This window comes from Aythya ferina (genome assembly GCF_964211825.1).
Source record: "Aythya ferina genome assembly, chromosome: 5".
Lineage (NCBI taxonomy): Eukaryota > Metazoa > Chordata > Aves > Anseriformes > Anatidae > Aythya > Aythya ferina.
In genome coordinates, this window is record NC_140301.1 from 44199888 (window position 1) to 44220925 (window position 21038).

Here is a 21038-nt window from a genome sequence, read left to right on the forward strand (position 1 = left end):
AAAATCTTACCAAACTAACACCCTAGTCTTGTAGTAACATGCATATTTCTCTTTTACTACTTCATTTTTTGGGTTATAATCTTTGTTCACATTCCTAGATTGCTCTAGGTCATGAGTGGTGGGATGGTACAAAACATACCCCTGTATTTGCTTTGAATCAAGTCTATATTGGGAAGAAGAAAGTACAGCCTTTTTTGTTTATTTTGTAAGACTTTTGGTTTTAGATTCAAAACTGGATAAAATATTAATTGAAATGCATTCCTTTGAAGCATGAGTGCCCAAACATTGTAAGGCCTGAGGACTGTTCACGTGGAAGCACGTGTACTTTGTATGCAGTTGATTAAATGCCTGAAACAATGCCAGATAGCTCTATAGATATGAGGGTTTGGCAAAGAGTTAGTGAAAACCCTTTGTTTTGCAGTGTCAGTTGGTGTATTTGGCATTCAGCTAACAGATTTTCCCCAAAATTTTGAAATTTAAAAGATTGTTATGTGAGTTTCTCTGTTGGATTGTGTAGCCTGCCTATGTTTGGGGTGGCTGTAAAGCAAGCTGCTGTGCAGCATTTCACTACGCACACACGCTGCTGGTTGATGAAGACCCATCGATTTCCATGAATTATTTGAACAAAGGCTTATTTTTCATTCTTAATTTCAAAGTCCTAGGGAACACATTTATAAGCTGGTTATATAAGTATTAGTAGGACCTGAATGTGGGACTAGAAATAAGCATCACATTTAGAACTGAGCCATAGATGTATCTGTGCACAAATCCCCTTTACTTACCATTTCTGTTACACAGAATATTAGTTCAGTTTCACGTCAGTGTGCATATTTAATTCAGGCATGGAAGTTATGCTACGCATGAGAGAACCCAGGATGAATTATTTTGTTCTGATGTCCCCAGTAGTGAAGCATTTTATTTCCTTAAAGTTATCACAAAAACAGCCATTATGCAAGTATCCCAGGTACTTAACAAAAATACAGCAGCAGCTATGAAAACAAATTAGTAGGGAAAAGTCAAATTGAGTGCAAATAGCTCTAGTTTCAAGTCTTAAAAGCAATCCATGTTCTATCAAAGGAACATAAGCATGAAGACTGTTTCAGAAGGTGAGGCATACTATAAGGCTCTTCAGCTAAGGATTCTTGGATTTGGTATTAGTAGAACTATTTCCTGGTCAATCATGTATTTATTGCAACATACAAATTAGCTTATCCATAAACCATGGAAAGGTAACTCCAGAATAAACATGTATTTTTTGAATTCATAAATACACAAGTAAGTATTACACAGTTATTTGGTGACACAACTGGAAAGTGACTTCCGGTTGACAGCGTGAAGAATATTTCCTTTTAAGAGGTAATGTAAATCTTCCAGCAAAAGTGGGGGGGGTACCTTCTGTATTACTGACAGGCAAGCACTTGGCATCATTGTGGCTTAAAAACAGCGAGCCTAAGTTTGTTCCTCACTTGCATTGGGTCATAATAGAAAGAAAATGCCATCTTTCAGCCAAAACAAAGGGCTTTTAGGCTACTAGGCCTAAGTTCACTTTAAATTGAATTTCAGTGTACTGCTTGCTTATGCCAAAAATATTCCTTATTTATATTTTTATATGTAGGTGCATATTCCTATTGGATTTAATGGAACAATTCTGCCTAGTAATATAAATGCAGGGTTATGGTGTTTTTTGTTCTTTGTTTTTCCCCAGGATGTACTCCTTGCTGTATTTTAAATGTGTTTCTGAAATAAATAATGTAGCAATTATAGCCCAATTTGTGTGGAATTAGAAAGGGGAAATCTTTCATGTGGAAAGATTGCTGTAGCAGTTAATCATGTCACTACTACTTAGAGGAAGCAAAAAATACAGAAGCACTTTGAGAGCTGATTTTCAAGCAGGAAAGTGATTAACATATAGAAGAAATTTGCAGCAGGTGCATGCAGAAATACAGAATAGAATAATAAAGGATAGAAGAGTTAATTGCACTTAGCCTCATACATTAGGAGTTTTATAAACTTAACATGCAGATTCAGGTGGTGCAATCTAATTAGCTGTCAGATGTCACCTACAAAATGAACTGTAACAGTTTGAAAAATGCCGTAAACAGTGTATTGTTTAAGACTTGTCTTTTGACTGATATATTTAATTGTCTTTGTGGTCTCCTCCATTGTAAAAGTGACACATAAAACTAGATTGTAGCAATACCACACCTCTTCTCTGGACTTCTCACTGCCTCCTTTCTCTCTAATCAGTGTGATCCTCTATTGTCATCTGTTCCCTGTCTCACTTCATTGAGTCTTTTGTTCTATTTACCTTTTAAAGCAGTGGAAAATCAGTGTTACTAGTAGTTAAGGCTCAGTTACCACAAGGTTGTTTCCATGTCTGTGTTCATATAACCATTTAATTTTCAGAACCTTTTTTAATTTTACGTTTGGCATTAGCTGAAGGTAGTCAAAAGAAATAAGTCCAACTTCTGAACATGCAAATGGGAAGGAATAGGAGAAAAAATGGGTTGAATTGAGCTGAAAAGGGAACAGAAGACAAGAAGGAAAACTCTCAATCCAATGTATCTTTATATAATTATTTCTTACCTACTTAAAGGTGGTCTCTTACCTATTTAAAGAGCTCTCTATTCTCCATGAACCTTACAGAGATGCTACTGAATCAAAAATAAATTCAAGTCTGTGATTCGTTTCCATAGTTTCCCATTAAGATACAACAGCGCAGTAGCTGGTTTAATCAGTTCTGGTATATAAATGTTTAGTATTTCTTTCTGTTTCCTAATAAGTAACTTATTTATTTTTTAGGGAAATACTATCTTTAGGATCACAGAATCATCTAGGTTGGAAAATATCTTTGAGATCACCAAGTCCAACCAAGGACTCCTGGTAGAGTCATTTAGGTGCTGAGTTAGAAGTAAATGACATGTTCCAGTGGTGGAACAGCTCTTCTTTGTTATGCAGCACAATAGATGCAATAGTTAAGCAAACAAATTTGGTGCTTTTTCATCAGTTTTAGATCAAGAGGAAATGGCTACAGATGGATCTTCCAGAATGATTGAAATGAATGCTTTTGGACACTTTGAAAAGTAATAGAAATTAATAAAGCGTGCTGATAAACACCGAGTGCAGTGTCCATGGTGCTGTAGTTACCACTGGCTTTTCATTGAAATAATGTTTTCTTTCTTGTTTCTTCAATATTTTTATTATTCTTCCATGTTTTAATTAACAACATGTAATTGGTTGGCATGAGATAGAACCATGTTGTCTAGAACAAACAGCGATGAATGTTTTATAACTGTCTCTTTTCTGTTGGGGTATCAGTGAGTGGAAGCCTATTTGCTTTGATTTGATAGCTCATATTGTAAAAGATTCCTGCTTTTATCTTCCCCTCCTATGCCAAAATGACCCTGTGAAGTCTGAGCAAATATTTCTTTTTCACTCTCAAGTGGTCAGATCCAATGACTGACTTCTACTGTCACAAGAATTCTGTTAGAAATGCTGCTAACAATGTTTAAACCATGATTTGCATGGGGTCCATTTTATAATTAATGACAGGACATGTTCATAGCATCGATGGCAACTATTTGGAAAAATATTCTTGAGCTAAGACCAGAACTTAATGATGAAACTTAATTGGTTACAGTTCTTTACATTATTCCATTCATTTACTTTGCTTGCAAAAGGAAAGCCTTCAGTGCTTACTGTATGTTGGGCAGCATTCCTTTTTTATTTAGCATATTTTACTATGTTGTCAAACTCCCTGTTGTCAACTCTCTTGATTTAATATTTTCCTAAAAAGAGGGAAGACTATTTCCCAGAGTTATTCCCTTTCGTATGGAAAAGTATCATTATATCCTGTGCTTTGGTGATAAATTAACCATGAACTTAGCCATAGAAATCAAGACTAGAACTCTGTATGTATCGATAATCAAATCTTTGTCATCTGTTCAGCTGCTTTGAGCCACTTGAAGATGTGAAGTGTCCCCAAAGCTGCTTTAACAAGCAATCAAGAACATTCTTTTCTTGGAAGAAAATCCCATAATGGTGATAAACGAGACGCTGATGATTTCAGCAGCATCATCCCTTTTTTTTTTTTTTTTCCCACTGTGGGTCGTATGGTGGGGAAAAAGCTGTGGCAATCCAATCCTAGATGTGGCTAATCCCTTGATTAAATAATGATAAACACAGAGTAGTCACTGAGGACTCAAGGCTTCTCTGAATTAAGTTAACAAATTACTACTCGTTAGTTAGCTCCAGATTTAGGGGCCTGCAAAGTTTGTCTACAGGTGCAGGGCTAGGTGGTTGTAGTAGGGCAAGACCAAGAGCAAACTTGTCTGTTACAGCAGATGGTTATTCTAGGCCAGTTGTGCTCTTCATATTTGATAAGAATTTGATTTCTGGCTTATGAATATTGCTGTCATCCAGAAGCACTGCCCAAAGAGCTATGACATTCCCATTGTAGCAATGAGCTAATAGTATTGGGATCTTGCATTTTCTTGTGTGGCTGCCTTGATTCTCAATTGTTATAAACTTGCCTGTCTTGCACTTCGAAAGTGCTGTAGCTACTGCTATGCAAAGACAAGCGTGCTACTCTGTTTCCATGAGCTACTGCATCCGTCCTTATGTCTGTTTTTAATCTCTTGTCCTGTGCCTAGACTGGAAGCTCTTTGGGCTGGGGACTGGTGTGTGTGTGTGTGTGTGTGTGTTCAATACCGGATAGGTGGGATCGCAGCACACAACTAGAGCAGTGTGCCCTAATGCCATCTGAAGTCTGCTGCAAAGTTGGCTTATCTTGGCAAATCGCGTCTTCCGTGATACAGACAGGTAATCATAATCTTCCTTTTTACAGATGAATTACCTGAGATACACTGAAGCTAAGACTTGGGTAAAGCTTCATGGTGTCTTATTTCACCCTCAGCACCACAGGATCTGAGCAGCTTCCGACAGTGCAATAAGTAATGTGGCTAACATCTGTCCCATTTGGTTACTCATTTCTTTTATCTTTAGGGAGAAGGTCTTGTGTACTGTGGTGGGTGGTTGCTTTTTTCATAGATTAGATAGAATGGGTAGTTTACATCTATAGATCTGAAGACCAGAGGGGATAATTAGATCATTTCCTTTGATCTTGTAAAAGACAGGCTGTAGTGCTCCATCAAGTTGAACTCGGCATTGCTGTGATGTGTATTTAATATTAGCAAAAACAATTAAAAGAATTGGATTTCATAAGCTTAGAGAGTGAACAGGTGAAAAATTCAGACAGGAACACCGAGTTTGATATTTCATCCCTGTTCTTATATCTATTTACTTATTGGAGAGGGAAGGGCCATCGTATACTGGGGCTGTTATTTACCAGAATATAGTATTGGACAAGTATGTTCAGTGTTAAAGGTTACAAGTGTTTATGAAATAATATTCTCAAGATCTTTTCTCCCTTACTACAAATTGTCACTGACAAATTCCAGTACAGTGTAAAATTGCTATTTGGCTATTTTGTGTTTCTGACACGGCATAAAAGTAATGTGTTGACTTTTCCTAGTGTACAAACCGTCTAGGCAGAAGCTAAGATAGCTTAGCTATTTCTTTTGTGTTGCAGATGAACGTTGCATTCCTTGGTCTCCAAGTGCTGGTTTACGTCTTGATTGATGTTAAGTAATTAAACCAGACTCCAGCTGCTTAGTGATTCAGAAGTACAGGGCTCCTATGCTGTAAAAACAACGAGCAACTCCCCACTTACTAACTTTTATCATTGTTTACTTTGGGCACCATACAGAATAAGAAGTGCAAAAATTGGGGGGGAGGTAGGGGAGGGAAAAGCTGGTGGGGACACAACACAATAAAAATGTCCCACTTTTATCTAGCATTTTACAAAGTTAAATTTTTGATCATCTTAACTCCAGAATTACAATTAAAAGCATAAACGTTTTGTTTCTATTACAAGGATGGGTGATAGCTTTGCTTTTTCCTTAGATGTGAGGGATAAAAATTTGAGTAACTTGTTATTATATCCTTTGAGGGGGAGGGGGACACAACAACCCAAAACACCAAAATCCAGCACTTTCAGTGTTAAATAATGATTCCCCAAAAATGGGGTAGAATTTTTTGTTTAATGGTTTACTGATTGCATGATGAATATAATAGTTTTCTCATGGTGTGGTAACAAACTACTCCTCATGAAGTTGTAGAATTAAGTACATTAAATAGCATATAAATAGTCCCATTAGCATATTTTACCTGTGCCCAGCATTATGCCCACACATGTTGCATGTACTTTGCTAAATCAATGTAGCCAACGTACCTGGATTTGGCATCACAGGTCTCCAGGAAGGATCTCTGATACCACTACAAGGTTGTAGGTATACCTGTCAATATCGGTTGGCACATACTGATGTTGACTTCATAGACCCCTAAAATGTTATTCCATGTACAGGTACAAACTATTAAATGAGCGTTTTTAGAAAAACATCTGTTATAATATTGGCCAATATGTTAACATATGTAAATATTTCTTTTCAGTAGTGAAATGGTGACTATGGATGAGAATGTAATTACAGTTATCTGTTTCTCTGTTTGGAGCAGACATAGCTGAAAACCAACAAAGCATAACAAGCAAATAGTTTATCTAATATATTTTTGACCTAATTATCTCATTCCAGGCTGAACTATCAAATCCAGGCATGAAGCAGTATGGTATTAAAAGCCAATAGCATGTGTGACCCAAGGGACCCTTATGTTTTAATACTTGGATAATATTTCATTTATAATGTCTTGTAAGAACATATTTCGTAGCGAAGTTAATTACCTAGGAGAAAATGGAAATCAACAGCTGTTCTAAATATTGCTGAGTAGTGCACTGCTAAAGGAAAACACCTTTTGGTAACAGTATTGATGTACAAGGAAACAATTTCAAAAGCTGAAAATGAGATGGTGTACCTGTTTGTAATACTGTAATTATTCAGGAAATTGCATGCTGCAGGTTCTGTGGGCAAAAGTGATCTGAAAATTGCTCAAGCATATTATGAATACAAGTTAATTTTTCCTATGAACTTCATTCCACATGTGGCTTTTTTCACAAGTAAATTCTGCTCCCAGGAGGACCAGGACCTGATTCAGAATTAATTTAGTGTTCTCCTTATGCTGTACTTCTCTGGAAACCCTTTTACAGCACTGACGCACATTACAGGGTTTCTTCTGCAGCTGTTGTTTCTGATCGCTAGCGATGAGGTTTTTTCCTAAGCTAAAGATGTGGTCAGGTAGAGCTATGCTGAAGCTCTGCCCATGAGCATGGACACACGGGGTACGTGCCATGCAGAGCCCCCAGCTGTAGCTGCTTGCCCTGGATCGAGAGACCAGGAGATGAGGTAGCTGTTGACCATAATGTACTTTCTTCATGCAACTACAAAGACTGACACTAGTCGTGATTTTGCTCAGGGACTTTGTCATTCCTATATGTAGAATGCATTTTTTTTAAAAAATCATCACAGGAAATTAAAGTAGGAAAAGCTAAACATTTTCTTTGTGCTGCAGACAAAATACCTTAAATGCTTGACAGTAGCTGTCAGCTTATTAGAAAGCTACAGCCAAGCACCTGACCTTTTGCTTATGGCTGTGTTTTGGTCTGTGTTTTCCTTAGGTTCTTGTACTGCGCCCATTTCTGTGGTTACTGAGCACCTCTTGGGATAAAAGTAAATACAGATGCTAGTCATTGTTGGGTCTGGTTACTCCTCTACTTCTTTTGCAAGGAGAAGTAACGATCGTTTGTTTTTTCTACCTCTTTCTGTTTTTCTATATGTAAAATGCATAAATACAATGCCTAAATGACAGTGGAGCATGAAGTGGTAACCACTGTCAGTCTGGCTTCATGTTCTTTTGGGCTGGAGCCTGCCCCACAACAAAGTCCCATCTCCTGTGCCACTGTCACCAATACAGAAACGTCACTGTTCCTAAAGAGAGGGGAGCTACTGCGAGTGATGGGGGCCCAGGGACTTGGTCTTTTAGGAATCTTGAGCCCACATGAATTAGATTCAATGTGATGCTGTGTTCTGCAGAGAGCTGATGAAGTGAGTGCAGAAATGTAACAGTCTGTATGTAATTCCTAGTTCAAGAGGCTGACAGGCTGCATTTTGTAGATGCAGCATTGTCGGTTGGGATTTTTGTTTGAGGGATGGCACTTTCAGGCAGGCTAGATCCATAATAAAGGTTCTGTATGAATGGAAAATACCAGAAGATGCCAAAAATGATTTAGATCCTACAAAAACTCACTTTGCATGCAGGAATACGAAGGGAGGTGAACTAAGAGGTCTATCAGATTAGATGCTGCATTTGGAAATCACTTTTGTCTACATCTGACAGTAAGTTTACCACTTTGACAAGACCTTTAAGATACTGGGAGTAAAATTCACTTGAATTATCCTCATTAACTCTTTTTATGTAGTGCAGCTGTTACTCTGGGAAGCATTTGAACCCTTGTAGAGTTCGTTTTTTTGTTTGTTTTTTTTTTTTTTTTTAGAATGACAAAAACAATTTAGACACTGGCCAGAATTTGGTGTGACTTAGTCTATGATCGTCTCTCAGTTATTTTAAAAATGTAACCCCCATATATTTTAGATGTGAATTTTTAATGAAAGTGTAGAAAACTGTGAACAAACAAATCTTTTGTTTATATGACTTATTTTTTGTAGAAAAAATGTCTAGTGTTTAAAAATGAATAAATCATTTTTATTCAATAAAAGAACTCAAGCATTTGTTACTATTGTGTACAGAAGAGTATTAATTGAGTTCCTGGCAAGCAGTTTATACTTGTTTTTGCCATACAGGCTTTCTTCATACAGGATAGCCTCTGCTTAATGAGTACCGAGCCCTATCTTTAAAAAACAACAACGAAAAAAAAACATTCTGCAGTAAGTGGGATCCAGAAGTGCTCATAGAGAGCATAACTTTTTTCCAGTTGTCAGTTTTGTGCTGCAGTGGACTTCACTGCCATTAGTCAGCAGTGAGTGGTTTTGAAACTCCTGACAATCCATTGTTTTTAAGTTGATTTTAACACAAAATGGAAACTTGTTTCGGGCTGTCCTGCAGATGGTGGGACACAGGGGACATCACCAGAATGGTGTGGAATGTCAATTTTCCTTTTGTTTAGCAACGTGAGCTGTCAACAGTGCTTAGCAGACCAGAGATGGGGTTGAAAAACCAAAGAAACAAGCTTTGTATGAAGCATTAGAAATTCACCTAGATCTGTAAGTCAGGGGTCAAATTCCCTCCATTGTTGAATGTGGAGTGTTCAGGAGCTTTGTGTTGGGAGGTTGCAGAGGTGAAACGCATCTTTTTCTTCTCCACTTTTACCTAAAGTCCAGAAAGCTAAACTGCCATGTGTATGTAGGGGGGAGGCTTTGTTTTTATGTTTTCTTGTGTTGGTTTCCACAAACCCCAGGCTGGATGTAGAGCCCTGCTGTGGTTGGCAGTATGCATGCAAATAGCAAAATTGAGTCCTGTCCGGAGATATTATACCGTTATCTATCTGCTCCTTTTCAGGAGGAACAGATAGACTATAGGCTGAGGCAGAAATCTCTGTTTGAAAGCACTACTCTGTCTTAACAAAGTAGTGGAAATTTTGGCAAACTAGTCTTATGGCCTGTTCTGCTGTACTCACCTGTTTTTCGAAAAGCATCACGCTCTGTGACACTGAGAAATTCTGGTGCAGCATAGAAGTTAATTCCTCTTCTTTCTTCTCTTTCCTCCCCATACTCAGCCATTTTTTGAATTGTGAAACAATTGTTGGTTCTTATTAGCTACTTGATACAATAAGTAATGCAGGACAGTCAGGAAATACATTGCATAATTAAACAGACATTATAAACATAATCCGTGTGAATAAATATACTGATAAGTTAAAATGCTATTCATTGTTCCACTTGCTGTGTAATTATTTAATACCTCAAAATGTTTAGACTGTGTGAGGGGTTTCTTTATTTGGAAGAAAAGGTAAGGATTTATGTACGTGCTTTCACCTGGAGGATTTGCATGGTGCTTGGTGGTGTATAATGAGGAAATATAACTGGAATGTACCTTACAAGCAACATCTGCACTTGAGTCCTGAAATGGCTGCTGGGATACTAAGTAATGGAGAGATGCAACCAAAGGATATTTGTTCTTCAGTGAATTTACTAAGTGTTCTCAATCCATCTGCTTTTTATTTTAGAAACCTAATTTAATCCTGTCTATGTAAAATTTTCAGATACTGATTTGGAATGCCTTCTTATCCACTTCCTTTGTCATACTTTTAGAATCTTGATCTTTTATATATATATATATATATATATATATATATATATATATATATATATAATTTTTTTTTAATGGCTATCTGTAGTTTTCCTCTTTTTAGGCCACCCACATGGGGGCACCTGCAAGGTCTTCAGAGGTACTTCCTTTATTCTGCAGGACGCTGAGGTTTCTGTAAGTGTATGTGCTGTGTCTCGTCCATTCATCATTATTATATCTTAATGTAGGTCTCAGGTTTGCTAAATTATGTTAAATCACTTCCATATTGAAACACATGAATAATTTTGAATTACCATGTGCTGCAAACAGCAGGATCAGATTATTAAAGCTCTTAATTGTTTGTCTCTTTCTTTGAAACCTTATGGTGTTTTACTGTAAGTTATGAATTGGCAAATAATGTATACTATAGGCTTTTCAACATAACTCTGAATGGCATATTTAAGGCCCTAAGTACCTCTAGGAACTCTTTTTCTGAGAGAAGTACAGTTTAAAGATATGAACTGCTCAAAAAGCAGTTCAATATAAATCATACCTAATGGAGCTGTAGTCGTAGCTTGCAGATCCTCTGAGAGAAGTATGAATTATTAAAAATATTTGTGTGGCAGGAGTCTGTCACTTATTAATGACTTCTGTTATGCACATAAGGTGTCACTGTGTCAGAAGGAAGTGAAAGAGGGGAAAAAGAGGAAGGGAGGAAAGGATAAAAGCAAGCCAACTGTCCAAACTGAGAACATGCACGTCTAAGTTACAAGTTTTTGAGTTCAGCTTCTCTAATTGAGCAGGCCATTTGTGTGGAATACAGAATGTAAAATATGCAAGGGGAGAGAAATGAGATTGATGGGTGTGGGGAGTTGTATGTGATGGGGAAAGCAAAGTGCATGCAGCAGTATTGATCTGGCACAAAGACTGACAGAGAAAGATAGCATTTAGATAGTTAGAAAGTAAAAATGAGGTTGAGAGCTGTACCTTAATTACCTGCTTACTCTTGTCCCATCTGCACTTCCTCTGGGCAGTTCATTGAAAGGCTAGAACATTACGAATGCCTGATCGAGCACCTTTTGGGAGGGTTGGAAGGGAAGGGGCCAGTCTTGGAAGTGCTGTGGTGAAACAGATGGATTGTGGCGGAAGGAGAGAGGAGAAAAGAGTAATTGAAGGATGTAAGCCCCAGTGAGCAGGAAGGATAGTTGTATCAACAGTGACAGGAGGAGGAAATGGGCTGAGGGTAGGAGAGAGAAGGTAGCTGGTCCTGGTGACGCCATTGGACAAATTTGTTCTTGGAATGCAACACCTTTGATTCTGCTGGCATCGATATACTTTCAGAGACTCATATTCTTCAAGTTGCCTTCATGGCTTCATATTTTTCAGAAAATAATTTAGTTGATGCTGCATTGTAGACACCTTGGTAGTCCTATAGGAACTGTGCAGACCTGGATGTGTGTTCAGAAGAAGCAACCTAAAGGAAATAAACTTTGTAATTGTTTTCTTCCATGTTCCCATTTTTCCAAGATTTAGTGAACCTGAATTCAGCATTGATAGCCAAAGGGGAAGCAGACTGGTAGTTTGGTTAACAATTCATATGACAGCACTTTCTGATTTAGCTTTGTCAAAGACCTATAAATAGGAGAAATGGGAAAAAATGAGGCATTTTCTGTGGCTTTATTGCAGCCTGGCTTTTTGAGGTGGAAAGGCTCTCGTCTAGCTTTGTGGCTCACTTTTCTATGACATATGTTCCACCCTGGCCACAGGGCCTCTCCCTCTTTTATTTCCTTTACACCCCAGTCATAAAGCAAGGGACCCATTTTTTCCCTTGGTTCTTGATGGCAAACATCTAATCTAACTCCGACTGTCTGCCATCTGCCAGCATCATCCCCAGACTCCACTGACATTCACCCACTTGGGTGAATTCACACCACTTCATAAATAAATAAAGAATCTGTCCATGTTTCCTTGATGGCAGCAATACCCTATCTGGCCTTAGTCCAAAGCCTTGCTTAGCTCTTCACAGGTGCCACATACGGGTTATTGATGCCTGTATCAACTCCACGTAGCTATCTTTGCCCCTTATGCTGAAGGACAGATTATAACACTTTGTAATATGCTTGAAATAATCACTAAGTTTCTGACCAAATACACAGTATGTTAATATATGTAAATTATAGGTGGCACCAAATTCTCATTAGAAAAAACATTACAGCCCTTATAAGCTTGCAAACCGAATGTGTTCGGCAAAGACATTTTTTGAGAAAATAATGTAAAATGTAAGCATATGAGCTGTACGCATGTATGTCCACACTTGCACTTCTGATGTCTTTCATGAATTTTGCCCTTATTGTGTTGCCCACATTGATGGGCTCTGCATTCAGAGTTGCTAGTGAATTACACTGTACATCTTACCTGGAGTTAGCTAACAGTCTTGTTATATGGTTTCATATAATTAATTTTATTTAAAAAAAAAAAAAAAATAAAAGGAACTGGATAAGGCAAACAGCCTTTGAGAGGGGTGGTGGTTGTTGTTAATAAACCTGTCAGTCATTTAGGATTGCATGACGTTGGAAATATGTTCTGCTATTTTCCAAATTGTTTTCTATCATCCATGCCCTGCATTTTGTTTTGCAACAGCTTCACGAACTGTAGAGGTCTAGTTCATACTCGAGAAATTAGTTTCATATTTTTTCACCTTGAGGAAAAAGAGAGAGATGTTGAGACCCTCCTGCTAGAGCAAAGGGATTTAGTTTAACACAAGGGGGCAGTGGTGTTATATGTGAAGTTATGCCTACCTTTGAGTTACTCGGCCATGGGTTAATAGTCAACTCGATGACAAAATTAGTGTAGCAGGGTGGCACGAGTGTATTCTCTTATTTCAGCAGCATTCACTGATGCTCCAAATAGAAATAGAAAGGTTGCCAAGATTTTAGGAAGGATTTATTTGTAATTTTGTTTTGAAAAACAACAAAAATGTCTGTGTATGATGACAAACTGTTTTGTTCTTAAAGGGTGAAAAGTGCACGTGTGTGTACATTAAAAAAAAAAGTCTGTTCCTTTGTGTGTCTATAGATGTATATGATGATGTAGATCATGGATGCAATAGGTGGCTTCAGTACTTTCCACACTTGCAACCTACAAGCATCTCAGCCAAGTGCTAATATCTCCTCAGGGTTTTAGGATGAGAACAAATTTGAATATAAAATATCTTTTTAAAACTCTGGATAGAAAGGATTTCAGTTGGAAAGTGGATGTGGCTTAAAGAGGGTTGATTCTGTGAGAGGGATCGAGTAGGAGCTCTCTCCATGTCTATTTTGGATGGGAGGTAGGAGAGTACTCGAGAAGGCTTCTTTCAGACTTGATCTTTCCTCCTTTACATCCCTGCTTGTATTCCTGGAAAGGCCAAGATGTAATGTTCAGTACAACTGGGCAACACTCAGTACAATTTCTGTGCTTAGTTCTCAGTGGGAAGCAGTGAAATACTAAAGGTGGCAGATTAATCAAAGTCTGTTACAGGTGTTGGGCTAGTGTTTTACCTGAGTTACAGTGGTTTTTGTTTGGAAGATCCAACTACTTTCAACAGAAAACTGAATCTTCTAGATTTGCCTTGTAGATAAGGCTGCACATGTACAGAATCCCAGAACTATAATCTTAAAGTGATTTTAATCCTAATGTGTCGTGACACATCGTGAGCAACTCTTGCAGCATAGCTCTCAAGCACAGTCTTCCAAACAAGTTTTCCAGCATAGGTCTGTGGTGAGAACGGGTCTCTAAGGAGAATGCAGGGAGGAAAAAAATATGTTAGCAGTTTAGTATGTTATCTAACTCCAAGTTTGGAACCTATTTCCTATTAAGAGAGATCACATATTTAAAAGCTGATAAGCCCAATCTTTAGTTACTTTATGATTCTGCTGCAGAATGAGGCTATCCATAGCATTTTATCACTCTATCATGTCAGAAATCTCTCTGGTTTCTGGAGCTATTAAGAGGAGCCTCTAGGCTGATCAGCTAGATGGGATGAAGCACACTTTAATGGCAGTTGGTAATGTAACCTGGCTCATGTGTATCATGCTCCAGGATGTACTGATCACTGCTGTCGCCAGGACTAGGCAGGTGGTCCCTGTAGATTGTACCACCACCATAGCTTCAGCTTTCCATACGAAAACTTCTCTGAGAAGCCAGCATCTCTCTTTCCCCTTTTCCCCTTTTTTATGGTACTCGCATAGCAGGACAGCTGTAAAAGTGGAACTGCTTAACATACAACAGCCATTTTTCTTCTCAGGTTACACAAGAAATGGGTTTAAGTGAAGATTTATAACTGGAAGGTTTTTTCTTTTTAGAATAAATTATTGATATAAGGAGGGAAAACCCTTGAAAGATGAAACAGCATTATAAATAGTGCTGAAACAACAGAGCCATCAACTGGCATCAACAGGGTGTAAGTGACTGAGGTGGGTTATACACCTGAAGTTGCCCTCTTTTAGTGTGTGTCACTTAAGGCCACTATTATAAAATGTGAGCTTTACCTGAAAACATACGGTACTTGGGATGCTGTATCTTTAATGGGTTCTTTATTACGTCTGACAGCATTTTCTTATATACATTTTTTTGAGCTGAGTATTAGTTTCATCAGCCAGGGCATAATTTTCTATCAGGAAAGAAAAAATAATTCATATTATTTCTTCTTTATGAGTTCCCTTATTTTAACCTCCTTAGCCAGGTGGGACTAGCAAGGAAAAAAAAAAAAGCAGAAATTGCATGCGCTATTTCATAAATCAACATCTCTTTTGAAAGGAAGGAAGGCAAGTATGATCCTCTTGCCTGAATGTCACCAGTTGCAAGTCCCTGGATACTTCTTAATATTGTTGTTCTGCCTTACCTAAACTTCATAGGACTTAAAAGTCTAAATGATGCTTAGTTTCGTGAAATATACAATTTTGGAGGAGAAGAGGAAGAGGTAAAGCCCTGTGGTTGGTTTCTCTACCAAAGTGAAAGCTTTGTCTGCATTCAGCCTTACTGGTGGACAAGGTACAATCCATACAGGGAGCCACAAGAAACCAACCTGTGAATTCCCCTGTGTATAGAACTGTTTCTTCTATTAGAGAGGATGAAATGATATCTAAACTTGAAAGTTGGAAAATGCCTGTAATTTAACAAAGTGAAGCCCTCCAGTATACATGTGCACTGCACAAGCTATGAAATTGTTAGGGAAGATTACAATGAAAGGCTGTTTTCTCAACTATATTCACTTAAGAGCAGTAGTTATTTTTACAGTAAGCTAGTACCTTTGCAGCTGTTAAAAAGTTGACACCTGGTGACAACCCATGCCCTCTCCGTCCCCTACCCAGAACAGGAAAGATGCTCTTTACTGTCCTGTGAATCAGGAAAACCACAACGTGACCTAAAGTGAGTTTGACCTAGATGCTGAGACTGATTCGCCAGTGTTTCAAAGAGTACTTTAAGACTGTCTTGAAGAGATTGGAAGCTTATCCTGAAATTTACTGTGGGTGGTTTGTTTTTCAATTCTTCACGATTAGTTTGACTGATTTCACATGATGTTTCTCTGAATGCTTTTTATTCAGGGTATGAACATTTTATCTGTTCTCAAAGCCTAGCTAGTGAGATTACACTAACTTTGAACTAGGTATTTCCACTTGCAGCATCTTTCTGCTCCTAATGTGAAACTGCAAGTAGTATATTCCAGGTTATGGAGGAAAAAATAAATGTGACAGCTCTGTTGGGGGGAGATGAGGAGGAAAATACCACAGCAGTTCTTTGGCAGTACAAGGCTCAGAGTACCAATCAAAGCAATTCCTTTGGCCAACAGCACAGTGTATTACTTATCTCCACGAAAGGCCAAAGCAATTGAGGTGTTGTCCTTATTCTCTGATTGGGCTAGAAGAATTTTATTTTCCTTGAAATTGCATCTTATAAGAATTGTGTAGGAGTCCATAACTGATTTTTCTGTAATACTTGTTCCCCTCCCTGTTGCATCTTAACCCTGTTTTTAATGCATTTCTGAGAGGGAAGGCGCTGCTGCATTATGGGCAGGGAGGTAAGCTACAGATATTTTGGGGATGCTTTTAAATAACCAATACTAAAAGATGAACCCAAAACTTACGGTTTTTAGATGGAAGGTAAAATCTGAAGACAGAGTTCTGGTTGTTATGAAGACATTGTATACTTTCAGGTTTGAAATGGAGGAAGGAACTGTTGCCTTGCTCTTTTATGTAAAAATTCAAAGAGCTTTTGGATCTGATTTGGGATCTTTCCATTTTCTTAAAGTTTTTACTGTCTCTGGACAAAGATGTTTAAATACAGAAGTAAGTCAGTAAAAGTCTTGCTTAAAAATGAAAACCAAATGGAAGCCATATATTATCTTTATAGTTTTATTAATGACTGTTTTGTTAATGAAGTGTCCAATGAAATACCTTAAAAATAAGCATATAGAAAAACATAAAAGGAGAAAAAGAAGCACATGACAAGAAAATTTGCTATTCTTATACCAGATATTATGATCCACTTTACACTGAAAACAAATGCTACAGATTGTCCGTCAGTGTGATAGAAGTGCAATGTATAGTGCAATTTAATTTCATTCCATTACATGCTGTGACACCTTAGTTCAAAAAACTACACAATCACGTTCCTAATTTTAAAATCAGAATCAGACTAGGATTTTAGTCTTCTGTCTAAGTTTCCTAAGGTACGGAGCCCTTATTTGCATGCTGAAGGGGTGACTATGTTCTTATGGCTCTTCCTGTAAGATTGTTAAATGACAGATTTTTATCAAATGGGGGGAAAAAAATGTTTATCAGCTTCTCATTGGAGTTGCCAAATCCATGGCCAGATCCCTTCTTTTCATCAGAAAGACAAAGTATATGATTTCATAATCTGTCTTGCAGATTTGAGTGACTAAAAAGAAGAATACCTAAATCATTTCCATAGGATAAAAGTTGTCAATATCTCAGGGATGAAATTCAAAGTGGTAGCATGTATATTTTCGGAAGTTCAGTTTTAACTTTGGGCACAGGCTCATTTATAATCCTCATTGGACAATGCATTTGTTCTCTTCGACAGTTGAATAAGGGGAAAAGACATGTTGAAAAATGTGTTCCTGTCCTCTTTCTGTGTGCTTTTCTCTACATCTGTGCTTAGCAGAATCCCTCAGGGTATCCTGGATTGTATTTACCAGGAAGAAAAGAATACCTGACTAGACTAGCATTACTCCTCATGATTAGTGTGTCATCAGTTAACTTATATGACTCAAAAGTGAAGCTTGCCAGTCATTTTAAAGCTTTGGATAATGAAACTCAGGAAGTTTGTTCCTACGGCAAGTTTCTTCAAACTTTGTTTAAAATGGTATAAAATAACTTCCTTTAATTGTGGAAATATACTGTTGGCAAAAGGCAAGGGCAAACTATAACTCTTTAAACATTAGAAAACATCAGTCCATCGTGTCTGACAGGTTAGAACTGGTTTCTCAACACATCCAATAGTAGACAAATAGCAACAGTATAATAATTAAAGCTTAATCCATGTAGTCATAAGCTATTATAAGTAATTGTGACTATTGCAGCTTATGAGTTTTGCTTTTCTTATCTTTCAGAGTGGGTTTTTTCCTCCTTGAAAAAGGGGAAATGCCTCAGTGCTTTCGAAGGCCTGGTAGGACAGCTTGACAGTTATGTAAGCAGCTGTCTGCAGAAATTCATTAAATGTCTGATTGTGCATGGCCATGTCTGACCCTTGGTGTTCATGCTGAGCTTTGCCTCTCCCCCCTCCCCCCACCCCCAAACTACCTTCTTGTCTCTGGTTGATATTGTGGATATTCATTTACAGGGATGCAGACTTCTCTGGTCCTCCTCACAGTGAAGTATGCCATGATCCCTTTAACTTAATAGTCAGGAATTCACATTTTCATGTGAAATGCAAAAGGAATTCAGTCTCTAAATGGTGTGTGACTTTGCAGAAGAATGAATGTAGTGCTGTACCTGTGTTTGGTACTATTCTGTTCAATTGTCTGAGGCTCTTTTATTTTATTAGATGATGTAAGAGATCCAAAAAGATGAGGATTTTTAACCTTCAGCTGTATCAGCTTTTATTTGTGAAATTATTTATTTGTGAAATATATTTGGTGTTTGCCGGCCTGTTATGCACCCCACTGTGACAGCAAGGGAACAAGCATTTCTAACATCAAAATCAGGCATAGATTTTTTGTATTTCAAGGAGTGCTCAACAGCTCATACATTTGGCATTTGTGACCTTACATCCTGTGCTCATTGTGTTATATCACTTTATCTATCTACCACATTCAGATTTTTAATTTTTCAACATCCTAGAACTATTAAGTTTTCTTTGTTAATTGGATTTCGCTGGGACCTTTGAAACAGATCTCACAACTCATTTCTAAGTGTTACCTGTATGTTGATTTACATGGTTTATAGGCAAAAGAATCTGAAGATCAATGTGGAACACTTCCTGGCTTCTGTTATGACTGTGAACTGTTTGCTTATGGTGTTGTTTTTTCCCCACTTGTTGATGCTGAGAGGTGGCAGTGCTAAATTATGCCAAGGCTGAAGCCATGAGACTTAGCAGGACAAACCTAAAGAGTTAGCCAATGACCAGAAAATGTTAGAGCTGCTAAGTGAAGAAAATATTTTTTTGACAAGGCATTGTGGAACTCAAAGGGGTACCAAAGTTCTAGCAAGTTCTGTCAAAGATGGATCATCACTTACCATGTTGTTCTAAGGTTTCAGGAAGCTGTTAGGCTGTGCTTTCTGCTGCTTCTGCCCTAGTATGTACACTGATATGTTGTTAATTACAACTAAATATTATAATACCTTGCATTTTATTAGACAGTAATTCTTGTATTGACCACCCTGTGCTTCCCACAGAATGCCAAACTCAATCAGCTGAGTTGGTAATTAAGCCAAAGGAGGAACAAACAGCTTTTGAGCAGCTCTCTTCTGAACATGTAGACAGACCCCGATTTAGGTAATTGTTTAAGCAACCACTTTGAGTACTTTCAGAGTCCTAATAGCTTCAATGGAGGTAACATTTTGTTTAACACATAGCATGTGGCTGCATGTGTTGCTGAATCCTATCCAGCTGAGTCCCTGTAAAAGATCAGGGATTAGAACTGAGATTCTCTGATTCTCTTGTTTGGACTGTGTCTGCCAACTATGAGCCAGGTTGAGTAATCATAGCATTGCCAGCCTCGAAGAGCTCATAAATTGTGAGTTAGGCCATGCTGAATCACAAGACTTAAAGAAGTATTGGCATCTCTTTTTAACCTTTTGTGTTCTTGAAAGCTATGTTATACATAGTTTCAAGCCCTTTTGTAAAGCTACAAATATATTTAAGGAATTGGAGGTGTTCACATAAATTCTTGAATTACAGTGTTTAAGTAACACAACAAATGCCAAGAGACATTTACGATAAAGTGGCAGTGGCTGATAGCATTTTGTCTGAGGTATATACTCTGAAACTATTATAGGACAAAATGTGGGAAAGATGTTTGCCCTATTATTGTTGCAACCATTTTTTTTTCTTTATACTTGTGCTCTACAAAGGGAAATGTACTCTGGCTCCTGGGTTTCTTTTAAACTGACTTAACCAATTCATTTGTTCTGTGATAGCCATCCACACCCACATAGATATATGTTGTCCAGAGATGACCTACAGTTTGAAGAAGTTAAAGAAATATTGACAGTAATTTCACCCAAGAAGGCAGACATACAAGCAGCTAATGTACTGGTTAAGGAACTGCCACAACCACCGTGAAAAATTGGCATTGGTACAGTATGAACTTGGCATTGTTACTTGTATAGTTTCAATAGGCAGCTAATGCAACTTGGAAATTACTGTACTGAGAGAGTGAAGATTGTCATAGAAGTGTTACTACTCTGATTATATATCTATATCTGTCATTTCTGAAACAATCTCCTCAGTTCTCAATAGATATTTCAGGTTTTTCTTGAATATTATCTGTTAACCTGTGTATCGTCTTTCTTGCTTGCGCACACATACAGCCTATGCTGTTGTCATCCAGAGGCAGAGAACAGGAGTGCTCACTGGTTTTTGAGAGAGAGCCTAGTTCTGGCAGAAAGGGAGAAGGGAGGGTTCTAGCTTCTTGGAGTATTCTTATCTATGCACAAAAAAAAAAAAGACTCAAGGATAGTGAAGAAACTGAGGCATAGGAGCAAATAATAATGAATAAAATAAAAGAAATCTGTATTATTTTAATGAGTTAAAACAATTTTTACTAGGACTTTGTCTGCTTTGAATGGTGCATAATCTTTATGTGAATTTTAAATCCAGAGTATTTGTGAGCTTCACCTATGAGAAATATGTCTAAATCACTAGAGAACTGACAGTGGTTTCTTTACTGCCTGGGATATTTGGGTAAAAGAGTTGCACTTTTGCAATGGAGCAGAAGTCAAGGAAAAAGCCAGCACCAACACTCGTTGAGCTAGGGGAAGCAAGAGAGCATCTGAGCCCAGCGCAGAGCAGACACATCATCCTTCTGTATGTCCAGAGAGCAAACTTCACCCTGACTGCGTGTATGTATAAATGTGTGTGCATATTCATGTGCAAACTCATTAATTCAAGTGAGCACTTCCCTTTTTCTACACCATTTATTCCTCCCTGCTTTTAAGCTGATTTGTGTTCCTTAATTGCTCTTGTACTTTTGGCAGCTGAGGTATCTTTTGTGCAGGGAAACCTGACTCCCTTTTCTATCTAATCTAGGCCTTGTTTTGCAGTTTGCTAATATTGTGAAC

The 21038-nt window shown here is 37.8% G+C and overlaps 1 protein-coding gene across 5 annotated transcripts in view; it reads left to right on the top strand.

Moving 5' to 3' along the window:
• The window catches only part of KCNQ1 (potassium voltage-gated channel subfamily Q member 1), a 342658-nt gene that overhangs the window by 109214 nt on the left and 212406 nt on the right, over nucleotides 1–21038 (top strand). Inside the window, exon 14 of one of the 5 annotated variants that reach the window (XM_084521544.1) lies at nucleotides 10379–10450. The exons of the other annotated variants lie outside the window; for them this stretch is intronic. Within the exon in view, the coding sequence (XP_084377670.1) occupies nucleotides 10379–10442 (64 nt within the window). The 3' untranslated portion in view covers nucleotides 10443–10450. Of the gene's footprint in view, nucleotides 1–10378; nucleotides 10451–21038 lie in introns of those variants that run through there. 5 annotated transcript variants of the gene reach the window in all.